The sequence below is a fragment of the Aquarana catesbeiana genome, linkage group LG04 (genome assembly GCF_042186555.1).
Source record: "Aquarana catesbeiana isolate 2022-GZ linkage group LG04, ASM4218655v1, whole genome shotgun sequence".
In the NCBI taxonomy this organism is placed as follows: Eukaryota; Metazoa; Chordata; class Amphibia; order Anura; family Ranidae; genus Aquarana; species Aquarana catesbeiana.
In genome coordinates, this window is record NC_133327.1 from 370942599 (window position 1) to 370955498 (window position 12900).

Below are 12900 nucleotides of genomic sequence, written 5' to 3' on the forward strand. Positions count from 1 at the left end.
CCTGTTATCATTCCACTGAGAGACCGAGCCAGCCACCGCAGCAAAGCACTTCAGTGAGCGATGGGGTGGCAGAGCAGAGAACCAGTGACTGACAGTCATTGACGCTCAGTTTTCAGTGTAGAGGCGGGGGGGGGGGGGGGGGACAGCTGCAGCATTGGATCGATGCTGCTGCCATCTAGGCGAGTATAATTGTCTTGTTTAGATTTACGCACTTCTCTTTAAAGCTGAATTCCAGCTAACACCCTATAAACTGTTACAGCAAATCCTTTTTGGGATAAAGGTTTTACATAAATGAATAAAAGCTGATGATTGTAAGCACCCCTGTCAGTGTTAAATGGTTTGACTGCTGATGTTTGAGGGGACCCACAGCTATCTTGATAATTTGAAGTTTAACCAAGTGCCAAACAGGTCACAGTTCATATAGTGCAGTTACAATGCAGATCACAAAATTTGAGAATTTGCATGAATCCTTCTGTTTAGAGCTTTGTACATCCATTTGTCAAGCACTCTTCTATAACAATGGTCATCGACCCTGTCCTCAGGGCCCACTAACAGGCCAGGTTTTATGTATTACCTTGGGGAGATGCAGACTAGAATACTGCAATCACTGAGCAGCAAATTATATCACCTGTGATGTATTTCAGTTATCTTGCAAACCTGGCCTGTTAGTGGGCCCTGAGGACAGGTTGATGACCACTGTTCTATAAGACCCCTTCCACACTGGGGCCTGCCTGTGCGTTAGCAGTAAAGCGACGCTCGTTTTAGCAGCGCTTTACCGCTGTTTAACCACTTGCCGCCTGCCCACCATCAAATGACGGAGGAACGGTGTGGCTCTCGTTCTGGGTGGACATCATATGACGGCGCATCTGAACGCCCGCTCCCGCGCGCCCACGGCGCAACCCCGATCTTTGGAAAGAGCTGCTAACGTGGCTCTTTAATCATGCGATCGGCTGTGTCCAATCACTGCCGGTCACATGTAAACAAGGGAGTGCCGGTAATCGGTGCTCCTCGCCTCACACTGACAGAGTGTGTGGCGAGGAGAGCCAATCAGTGGCATCTCTTTGCAGGGGACGGTAAGAGATGTATAATCAGGGCAATGGGGATCAGTGCCCTGATTACATTAGAGCGCCAGAAGTGACAGCAATCAGTGTCCACCAGAGCCACCAATCAGTGCCCATTAGTAATGCCAGTCAGTGCTGGATTTCAGGGCTCATCAGTGCTGCCCATCAATGCCCATCAGCAAAGTCTATCAATGCTCATCAGTTCTGCCCATCAGTGCCACCCATCAATGCCCATCAGTGCCCATTAGTGCCACCTATCCATGCCACCTATCAGTGCCCACCAGTGCCGACCATCAGTGCCCATCAGTGCCACCCATCAGTGCCCACCATTGCCACCCATCAGTGCCACCTATCAGTGCTCATCAGTGCCACATTTCAGTGCCACCTATCAGTGCCCATAAGTGCAGAATATTAGTGCGTCCTCATCAGTGCCACCTAATCAGTGCCCATAAGTGTCGCCTCATCAGTGCCCATAAGTGCCACCTCATCAGTGCCCATAAGTGCCGCCTCATCAGTGCCCATTAGTGCCGCCTCATCAGCGCACATCAGTGAAGGAGAAAAATGACTTACTTACAAAATTTACTAACAGAAACTAAAGAAAAACAATTTTTTTCAAAATCCCAGCAGTGATTAAATATCACCAAAAGAAAGCTCTATTTGTGTGAAGAAAATGATGAAAATTTCACATGGTTACAGTGTACCATGACCGTGCAGTTGTCATTCAAAGTGTGACAGCGCTGAAAGCTGAAAAATGGCCTGGGCAGGAAGGGCGTGAAAGTGCCCAGTAGGTAAGTGGTTAAGCGGTGCTTTTCGGCCGCTAGCGGGGCGCTTTTAACCCCAAAGAAGGGGTTAAATACGCCTGTGTTGCGGCACTTCTGAATCACTTCAGAAGCGCTGCCCATTCATTGCAATGGGCAGGGGCATTTTGAGAGCGCTGTAGTGTATACAGCGCTCCCAAACCGCCCCAAAGATTCTGCTTGCAGGGCTTTTTCTAAAGTCTTGCAAGCTCACCGCCTGGGTGTGAAAGCAGCAGCAGAGGCGTTTGGATCTTCCTTGCTGGGTATGGAGACAAGTGAAGGGAAGATGGCCCCCACCCGTCTCCATACCATTGCAGGGCGCGACGTCAAAACGTCACTTCTGCCCATAGCTCGTAAATGTTTTTTTTTGTTTTTTTTTCAAATGACAAATTTTTTTTTTATTGCATTTTAGTGTAAATATGAGTCTTTTTGACCCCAGATCTCATATTTAAGAGGTCCTGTCATGCTTTTTTTCTATTACAAGGGATGCTTACATTCCTTGTAATAGGAATAAAAGTGACTCGATTATTTTTTAAAGAATAGTGTAAAAATAAAAAAATAAAAAGGTAAAATAAATAAGAAAAACATTTTTTTTTACACGCGCCCCGTACTGTCGAGCTTGCGTGCAGAAACGAATGCATGCGTGAATTTTTTAAGGGTAAAAGTTTGTCGCCATTCCACAAGTGGGCACAATTTTGAAGCGTGACACGTTGGGTATCAATTTACTCGGCGTAACATTATCTTTCACAATATAAAAAAAAATTGGGCTAACTTTACTGTTGTCTTATTTTTTAATTAAAAAAAGTGTATTTTTTCCAAAAAAAGTGCGCTTGTAAGACCACTGTGCAAATACGGTGTGACAGAAAGCATTGCAACGACCACCATTTTATTCTCTAATTTTCCAGCAAAAAAAACTGTTTTTAAACTGTAAACAACAAATCTCAGAAAGAGGCTCGGTCCTTTAGTGGTTAAGAGTGTTAATCGCTTGGGCGTTATCATTTATTGGCCAGAATAATAATTTATTCTGACCATTGAAATGAATTAATGCTCAATCGCTAAATGGGTCTTGCATTAACGTGCATTAACACATATTAACACGCGCCAATCGTTTTTTTTTTTGCTGCTCCTGGACTCGCAGGTGGTGGGTTTTTTTTCTACCTTCAGTCATTTTTTCATCTTTCCATCTATTAAATCTTATGCACTTGTTGTTTTAACTTTGGATAGTAAATCATTTTTTCTGCCAGTAAATACCTTATACAGCCGACTTCCTGTTTCTTGTCTGGTCATTAGCCTAGGCTTATGACATCATGCACAGCTCTCTCACTCACTCTAGTGAGAGTGTGCCAGGAAAGGAGAGTGAGTCAAAAAAGGAAAGCTGCAGGGCTGCAGGGCTGCAGAGCTGGAGGTGTGCCTCTGTGTGTCTGTGTAAATCCAGTAAGTGAACAGGCAGCAGCTTCAGCTGCCCACAGTTAAAATGGCTGCAGCCAGACTTAGTGGAGGGAGATTTCTGCAGCATATTTGGCAAGTACAGTATATATAAAATAATATGCAAAGTGGTTGGAGGGAAGCTTCAGAATGGCAAAGATGTTTTTATTACAAATTATGTGAGCAGACTGCAGTTCCTCTTTAAGTGCGATTGTTGCCAGCGATTTTGCCGTTGAGCTGTGAAAACCATTATGATTTTCGAATCACTGTGGAAAAAAATTGCTATGTGACCATATTATTTCAATCATGTCCCAAGCATTCCTGTCCATTTGGAATGTCAAATGCAGGATGAGGAATCCCCCCGACCGCAGCTCACCAGACCAACAATGACAGCTGGCTTCAATGTTTGGATTCAAACCCGGTTCCAAACAAATGCAAGCTCATTCCTAGTAAAAAATGACAGTTATGTGTCTATCTATTTATATTATTTAGATGCATATTAACCACTTGACCTCCGGAAGCTTTACCCCCCTTCATGACCAGGCCATTTTTTGAGATACGGTACTGTGTTACTTTAACTGACTATTGCGCAGTCATGCACCGCTGTACCCAAATAACATTTATGTCCTTTTTTAACCACAAATAGAGCTTTCTTTTGTGGAATTTGATCACCTCTGAGTTTTTTTTTTTTTTTTTCCGCTATAAACAAACAAAGACCAACAATTTTGAAAAAAAATAAATACCTTTTTTACTTTCTGCTATAAAACATATTCAATAAAAAATGTAATTTCTTCATCAATTTAGACCACTATGTATTCTGCTACATATTTTTGGTAAAGAAAATCCCAAATCAATAAACAATAATAATAGTCATTTGAAAACCAGGTAAAGATTCACTAAAACCAGAATCATACTGCCCTACCTCTCTCCTTACTTCAGACGTTAAAGATCTTAGCTAGGGTACTGAGAGCCGGTTCACACGGGGGTGACTTGTCAGGCGACCTAGCCGCCTGACAAGTCGCCTCCTGTTCTGTACAATGGAACTGTTCTAATCGGAGCGACGCAAGTCGCTCCGACTTAGAAAAAAGGTTCCTGTACTACTTTGGGGGCGACTTGCATAGACTTCTATACAGAAGTCGTTTTGCAAGTCGCTGTGGCAGTCGTGTGCAAGTCATGCCGCTTCTAGTGTGAACCGGCTCTTAGCAATTAGGTTATCTAGATATACTGTATCAACACTTTGATTCTAAGACCCCTTTCACACTGGGGTGGTGCAGCAGGCGCTATTGCACTAAAATTAGCACCTGCAAACCAACCTGAAACTGCCGCTGCTGTGTCTCCAGTGTGAAAGCCCGAGGGCTTTCACACTGGTGCGGTGCGCTGGCAGGAGGGAAAAAAAGTCCTTCAAACAGCATCTTTGGAGCGGTGAAGGAGCGGTGTATACACCGCTTCTTCACCGCTCCTGCCCATTGAAATCAATGGGGCAGCGCGACTATACCGCCGGCATAGCGCCGCTGTAGCAACGCTTTGCGGGTGGCTTTAGCCCTTTTTCGTCTGCTAGCGGGGGTTAACACCGCCCCGCTAGCGGACGAATACCGCTGCTAAAACGACGGTAAAGCGCTGCTAAAAATAGCGGTGTTTTACCGCCGACGTCCCCTTTGTCCCAGTGTGAAAGGGGCCATAAGGATCAAACAGGGTTTATTCCTACAAGATCAGCGTCAACAAATATTCACAGACTTTTTTTAAATATGCAGCTACCTATGGATAATGGAGGAACTGGTGCCATATTGTCTCTGGATGCTCAGAAGGCTTTTGATATGGTGGAATGGGGATATTTGTGGACGGTACTCACTGCTTTCAGTATAGGCCCAGGATTCTTATCTTGGTTGAAACTACTGTATAAAGATCCAAAGGCAAGGTTGAGAATTAATAACACTATGGGGTTTATTTACTAAAGGCAAATCCCCTTTGCACTACAAGTGCACTTGGAAGTGCAGTCTCTATAGATCTGAGAGGAAGAACTGAAATGAGGGGAAGCTCTGCTGATTTTATCATCCAATCATGTACAAGCAAAAATTGTTTTTTATTTTTCTTGCATGTCTCCCTCAGATCTAAAGCGACTGCACTTCCAAGTGTACTTGCAGTGCAAAGTAGACTTGCCTTTAGTAAATAACCCCCTATGTCACCATTTTTTTCCATTATCCAGAGGGACCAGACAAGGCTGCCCTCTGTCTCCATTACTGTTTGCTTTGGCAACTTATGAACAGAACTATTTACTGATATTGCACAGAGTGGCCCCGGCCCCAAACCTCCTCTTCTGCCCCCCCCCAGCGATCTTGGCACCTCCTCTTCTGTGTCTGCCCCCACAGCAAAACCAGTTTCTATGGCGGCACTCTTGTGGGCGTGCGCCTGAGTCGAGCTGTGAGCGTCCATAGACACACATAGCCTGGCCCCCAATTCCCTCCTCACAGGATTTGATTGGCAGCCAATGGTTCCTGCTGCTGCCTCTGTGTCTTGCAAAAAGTGAGAGGAACAACAGATCAGACAGCCACAGCGCTGGATTGAGATGGGTATGTGTATAGGGAGGTTAAGGGCGAAATAAATACTCAAGAGGGATTTTTACATTTTTTGATGTTGGGCTTTAATAATACTCAAGCCTGTTTCATTCCAGTCTGTGCATAACTGCTCTATCATAGGCATGTGCAGGGGGTGTGTCGGCGTGTGCCTGAGCATACCCTGAGGCCCATTTCACACTGGGGCGGTTTGCAGGCGTTATTGCGCTAAAAATACCGCCTGCAAACCGCCCCTAATCAGCCTCCGCTGTTTGTTCAGTGTGAAAGCCCGAGGGCTTTCACACTGAAGCGGTGCGCTGGCAGGACGGTAAAAAAAGTCCTGCGAGCCGCATCTTTGGAGCGGTGAAGGAGCAGTGTGTTCACCGCTCCTAAACCGCTCCTTCCCATTGAAATCAATGGGACAGCGCGGCTATACCGCGGTAATACCGCGGCTATAGCCGCGCTGTACGAGCGGGTTTAACCCTTTTTCGGCCGCCAGCGGGGGTTAAAACCGCACCGCTAGCAGCCGAATACAGCCGCAAAAAACGACGGTAAAACAGCGCTAAAAATAGCGCTGTTTTACCGCCGACGCCCCCACCGCCCCAGTGTGAAAGGGGCCTAACCACCCTGTGCAGCGCAGATTCCCCCCAACTGGGCTCTTATTAAAAATTAAATAATAATAAGTAAACAATAACAAAAACATAAAATAATAAAAAAGGACTGATGACGTCCACTGCCCTACTAACACTGTCCATGTTTTAATACATTTGGGGTGCACACCCTTATGCAATAGGCTGCACACACCTACAGTATGTGCTCTATATAACTTGTGCAGTATACGACATTCTAAATGTACAGTGTATGGTGTTCTGAATATAGTATAGGCTCCTGGTGCCCAGCCTGTGTCCTGAGGGTTGCATGTGGCCCTTTGGTATATGGATACCTCAGCAGTCTGTAGAGGGAACATTGATTAGGGTAATAGCACTGATCTCTACTAACCTCATGTAACATGTTTCCAGTTTCATATTGTCTTCTACAGCATATTACCAGCTAAAAACATTGCATGTCCACACTCTCTGACCCTCAATTCCCTTGTTAGGTCTGCAGTGTCCTCCCAAGCATTACATATATTGAACATTATGTGTGGCCCTTTGGTGATGTCCGGGGCCACATTTGAGGCACCCTTTAGCTCACAAATTGATAACAACTGATATGGGCTGTGACAAAAGGCCTGTAGTGGTTTCTGTAGTAATATTGAAGAAAAATTGGTAATTTGTGCGAGTTCATTGTTCTACTCTGTTCAGTATTCTGGTTAACAAATGCACTGTGCATCTGAATTAAATTGTCAAAAGTGTCAATATTGTACAGTTAAATAAAAAAAAAAAAAAAAAACAGTATTGGGAGGCAGAAGTATCGCCTGCAGAAGTAGTGCCTGCAAACTTCCTTTCACTATCCTCTGAAAAGCGATCCACCATTAATTGCTTTTCAGGGGGCAGAAAACACTGTAGCTAGTGTGAAAGGAACCCAATAGACGTAACAAAGGTTGAACTTGTATGTGGCAAGAAAGCTGTTAAAAAAAAAAAAAAATCTATTTGCCATGTTGGATTACTGTAGGTTTACCCACAACGGCAAGCCTTTACTTTTTAAATAACCGCCACACACCTGAGTGCAGGACCGCAGACAAAGAATAATGACCACTAAAGTAATAACACCCTGGGGCACAGCTCCTCCCTCCAGCTGTAGGTTTTACTTTGTTCAATCACTTGCAAGTATTTTAATTAACCCTGCAGAGAAAAGGCTCCACTTCTGCAAGAAGCTTTTTGTTTCTCAGTGAACTAACAATATGCACATTGTGTTACAACATGGCTATGACTGGAAGTTGTTGTTTATAAATAAACAGGAACGTCTATGGATCTTGTCATCAGACGTTTAAATGGAATCTTCAGTATTTAAAAAAATGTCTGTGAAGGTTCCCATGTATCCTGGTCATATAACGAGTAGTAGTTAGAATTCAACTGGACAGTTCTCTAATATTTGTAGAAATGTTTGACATCTATATCATCTGATCAACGTTCACACTTGGCAATTTGGAATCGGGGGGGGGGCGAATTGCTGCGATTCTGGCCGCAATTCCGAATCGTGCAGCAATCACTGCAAAAGACAAGATGTGCGTTTGAGTACCATTCATTCTAAATGGCACCCCAAATGAGGTGCGGTTTTGCAGCAATTGTCTCGCGGCAAATGCGTCTTTAAACATTTTTATAAAAGAGAGAAATGTAGCCATATTTATTTAACTTAATATCATTTGTATGACAAATTTTGTTGCATTTGTTTACTCCACAAAATATGTATAGAGTGAATAAATATACATTGTAAATATACACATCCAGTACATAACACCCACGCTTTTTAAATACACATATGTACATTGGGTAAAATGTTTTACCCAGGGCAGAAAGTGCCCCATTTCCAGTACAACCAGGGGTACCCCTTAATGCCGACGTAACTAGGGCTGGGGAAAAAATCTATTTGAATCTTGAATCGAGTTGAGAGGTCAAATCGATTAAAAATTTAAGCAAATCGATTTTATTAGATTTTTTTTTTTTACCGGGACCGGCGCTGACACCGCGTCGGTCCTGAGGAGCTGCGGGCTGAAGTTTTTAGGTGAAGCTGCGGCTTCGACCTAGTCCGCAAGGCCGGACGCCGCAGACTAGGCCGAAGCCGCGGCCTCACCTAAAAGCTCCTGCCCGCAGCTCCTCAGGAGCGGCGCAGTGTCCAAAAAAAAAGGAATGCCGGAATCGGCTTTGATTGGGTCTCAGATGTAGTAACCCGGAAGCGATGTTATGGTTTACAGAAGACTTAAAGGCGCCAGATTTTTTAAAATGTCAGTATTAGGGAACTTTCACACTGGGGCATTGGGGGTGTCGGCGGTAAAGCTTTACCGTCGTTTTAGCGGCGCTTTTCGGCCGCTAGCGGGGCGCTTTTAACCCCCACTAGCAGCCGAAAAAGGGTTAAAAGAGCCGGTAAAGCGTCGCTGCAGTGGCGCTTCGGCGGTGCTGCCCATTGATTTCAATAGGCAGGGGCGCTTTAGGAGCGGTGTATACACCGTTCCTAAAGCGCCTCAAAGAAGCTGCTTGCAGGACTTTTTTTCGCGTCCTGCCAGCGCACCGCTCCAGTTACATAGTTACATAGTAGGTGAGGTTCAAAAAAGACACAAGTTCATCAAGTCCAACCTATGTGTGTGATTATATGTCAGTATTACATTGAAACTTTCGATGCCCCCCGATGAAACCACCACCTGTGGAAGGGAATTCCACATCCTTGCCGCTCTTACAGCACTCGGGCTTTCACACTGGAGTGACAGGAGAGGCGCTTTACAGGTGCTTTGCAGGCGCTATTTTTAGCGCTATAGCGCCTGTAAAGCACCTCAGTGAGAAAGTAGCCTTATAGACCCCTGATCCCTCCATAAAGAGTACCTGTCACTACCTATTACTGTCACAAGGGATGTTTACATTCCTTGTGACAGCAATAAAAGTGGTCAAAAAACTAAAATTTAAAGAGACAGTGTAAAATTTTTTTTTAAAAATATATAAAATAAATGATAATTAAAAGAAAAATTTCAAGTGCCCCGTCCCTCTGAGCTTGTGCACAGAAACAAACATATATGTAAGTCGCACCCACAAATGTAAACAGTGTTCAAACCACACATGTGAGCTATCACCGCGATCGTTAAAGCGAGAGCACTAATTCTAGCACAAGACGTTCTCTGTAAAAAAGTAACCTGTAGAATTTTTTTAAGCGTTGCCTATGGAGATTTTTAAGTTTGTCGCCATTCCACGAGTATTCACAATTTTAAGGCATCTTTCACATTATACAAAAAAATTGGGCTAGCTTTACTGCTTTGTTTTTTTTTTAATTCATGAAATTATATTCCTTCCAAAAAAATTGCATTTGAAAGTCCACTGTGCAAATACAGTGTGACATAAAATATTGCAACTATATATATAATGTTTGGGGGATCTAAGAAATTTTCCAACAAAAAATACTGATTTTAACTTGTAAGCAACAAGTGCTAGAAAAAGGCTTAGGTATGAAGGGGTTAAGCAGGCCATAGACCAGTGATGGCGAATCTTGGCACCCCAGATGTGTTTGAACTACATTTCCCATGATGCTCAACTAGATTGCCGAGTGCATGAGCATCATGGGAAATGTAGTTCCAAAACATCTGGGGTGCCAAGGTTCGCCATCACTGCCATAGAAGGTTCAAACCATGTATGGGCATGCTGTATGTACTCAAGTTGATCGATCAACTTTGATACAACCAGCCTGCCGAATTTTACATGTGATTATAGCTAGCAGCGGTTATAGCCTCTAGCGATAATCACTGTGTTCTCCCAGTGGGGATGGCTTCGCCAGCCCCCCCGCCTCCGCCAGGAAAACACGAAGGCTCCATAGGAGGGATTGCCCTGTTAACACTGTCTATGTTGATGGGGGAATCAAGCGCAAGAAAGAAATTCGCTCCGTCTATGTCCGGCCTTAAGTGGGGTACACACTATAAGAAAATCAGGCGAACGATCATCCAATTTTCCTCGTTTCACAGCTAGTAAGAAAGAAATGCACGAAAATTCTCATATGACAAAGGCTTTTTTTTTTTTTTTTTGTAGTTTATTCTTTCTGATCATGCGCAGTCTTTGGTTTCTGATTTTTCTCATACGAAAATTGTAAGAAAACGGTACACATTAAACAAAAATAGTTTATTTAGTTCCCGTACGAGAAACAATTCATTCGGAAGGTTGGAATTGTCTGTCGAAAGTTGTGTACACACTGTCAGAAAATTGTATGATCGTTCCTCAGACAAAAACGTTCGCCTGATTTTCTTATAGTGTGTACAAGCCGTTACTTTAATTAGCTGCTTAATGCAGATAGTTTGTTCATTCCTTCCTCCCTTTATGGGATGTTTACTGAGCAACAGGAAATGCAACTTATCTTACAAATAGGTATCTTCCCCAATGGTGTCGATATACACTTTGATTTTATTATCTGATCAATGTGCGATTTGATCAAAATGATTGAATCAGCAATCAATTGAATAGGCATGACTTCCCGCCCCATCAATTTAGCTTAATGTAGATCCTATACGATCAAATGAAGTTGATTGGCCAGGGCGGAAGATTAGCAAATATTTTGCATTGAACAGCAGTGCTGAGATACTTTGCTCATGAATTTGAGGGGTCTTCAAAAAGTTTGTGCACTTTTATATATTTATTATAAAAGTAAAAAAAAAGTGCAGAAACTTTTTAAAGGTCCCTCGCAGATTGTATTTCGATCGAACAGTATATGAGATTGAATGGTGAAAAGAGAGATGAGATTGATATTGTACGGTTGTGTCTTCCAACTATCGATCAAAATCAACTTCACTGTGTGCCATATTGATCACACGGGCTGTCCACTACAGATTGACTATTACCATCAATTGGAAAAGAAATCGATCACATATTAAAGTGTTTATAACAGTGACCATACACGCTTTGACAAATTAACGATTTATTTTCTGATCCATCTTTCCTGATAGGAATAATCAATCGATAGTTGACAACACAGACAATTGATATGCCACACATGGGGAAGTGGAATTTGATCGGCAGCTGGAAGGTACGATTAACGATAAGTTATTGATCATTTCTCTTTTTCCACTAGGCAACCTCATAACCCTGTTCAAACCAAATTATTGGCCAAATCAGTTCTGCAGACTGATGAAAAATGATAGTTTATTTGATCGTTCATTTTTCATCCTGGCTGATTAACCCGGTTTAATCAAATCTGATCTAAACTGCGTCTAAATCAGTCGGAGGGATTCAATCAGTTTTTGGTTTGATCGTTTTGAATGATCAAGTAATAGATTTGAAGTGTGTAAGAGTTGTCACTGACCTTTAAGTTGTCCCTCTTGGGCACATTGGAGTTGCCCCCACCTCTGCTGCTCCTCCTGACATATATCACCTGCCTCTTGCTGGGCACCTCCTCTGCTCTCCTGTCGTGCCCCTCTATGAAGATGCCAGGCTCTCTTGGTTGGACTTTAAGCAGCAGATCAGCCTGTGGCCAGGACTTTCTTCTGAGCTCAGCCATGAAGTGGGTGCAGAGGAAAAATGCCAGGCACAGGACCAGGAGGCGCAGGGTGCAGGTTCTCCATCGCAGTCTCACCTCCCTGGCCAGCATGGTCCTCTTGGTGGTGCCAGGTCAATGCATGAAGGTAGCACACAGGAGCCCACAATCTCAATCCATAGAAGAGAGAAGTTTTAGACTGTAGCAGCCATTCCTGGAGTGCAATGTCCCAGAGGTGAGAGCCTAATGCTGGAAAAGGGAGGCAGTCCCAGGACTTTCCTCCAGAGCCTCCCCTTGTACCTCCCTCCTCCTGACCCTGTCTATCCTCTACAGACTGCAAGATTCAGGTGACAAGGACACTACTACCATGTGGACAACTACTCTGCCTTACTATCCAATGCTCTATCATTGCTGACTGCAAATGACTTCACATCTGTCACATCAATGATCTGGGGATGTCCTCAGTGTTCCCTCTTCATTGCATCTGGAATCCACTTCTCATCTAATATTTCACTGAAGGATTCCAAACAAAAAAGGATGTCTAGTGAGAAGGGAGTCATAGTTGTAGCTGGGAACATACAGTTGTCCCTGGAACAAGAAAAGAAGTGCATTCTTTCACTGGGGTCACATATTCTGGTGACAACGAAAGCTCCCCCTACATGTTACAATCTGATCGTACAATTTCCATACAATCAATGTTAGATTTACAAAAATTAAGTAATATGTGGACCTCCCTGAACTATCCTATCAATCTCTATTCAAGTAATGCCGGCCATAGATGGAGCAATTTACTTTCCTGCAACCCAGTGGTGGCTGGTGGTATCTTTTTTTTTTTTTTTGGGGGGGGGCAAACAATGCACCCACAGCAACCCCCCCAGTTGTTTGCCAGGTCACTTCCCGTCACCCCCCCCCTTCTCCTGGTCGGTTGGGTCACCAGCCCGGCACTTACCCCATGTAGATTGTAAGCTC

General features: G+C 43.8%; 1 protein-coding gene across 1 annotated transcript in view; it reads right to left on the reverse strand.

Annotated features, from left to right (window-relative positions):
• The window catches only part of METTL24 (methyltransferase like 24), an 82195-nt gene extending 69976 nt beyond the window's left edge, over positions 1-12219 (reverse strand). The window contains exon 1 of the mRNA XM_073627068.1: positions 11761-12219. Within this exon, the coding sequence (XP_073483169.1) occupies positions 11761-12045 (285 nt within the window). The 5' untranslated portion in view covers positions 12046-12219. The remainder of the gene's footprint in view (positions 1-11760) is intronic.
• Positions 12220-12900: the final 681 nt, after the last annotated feature.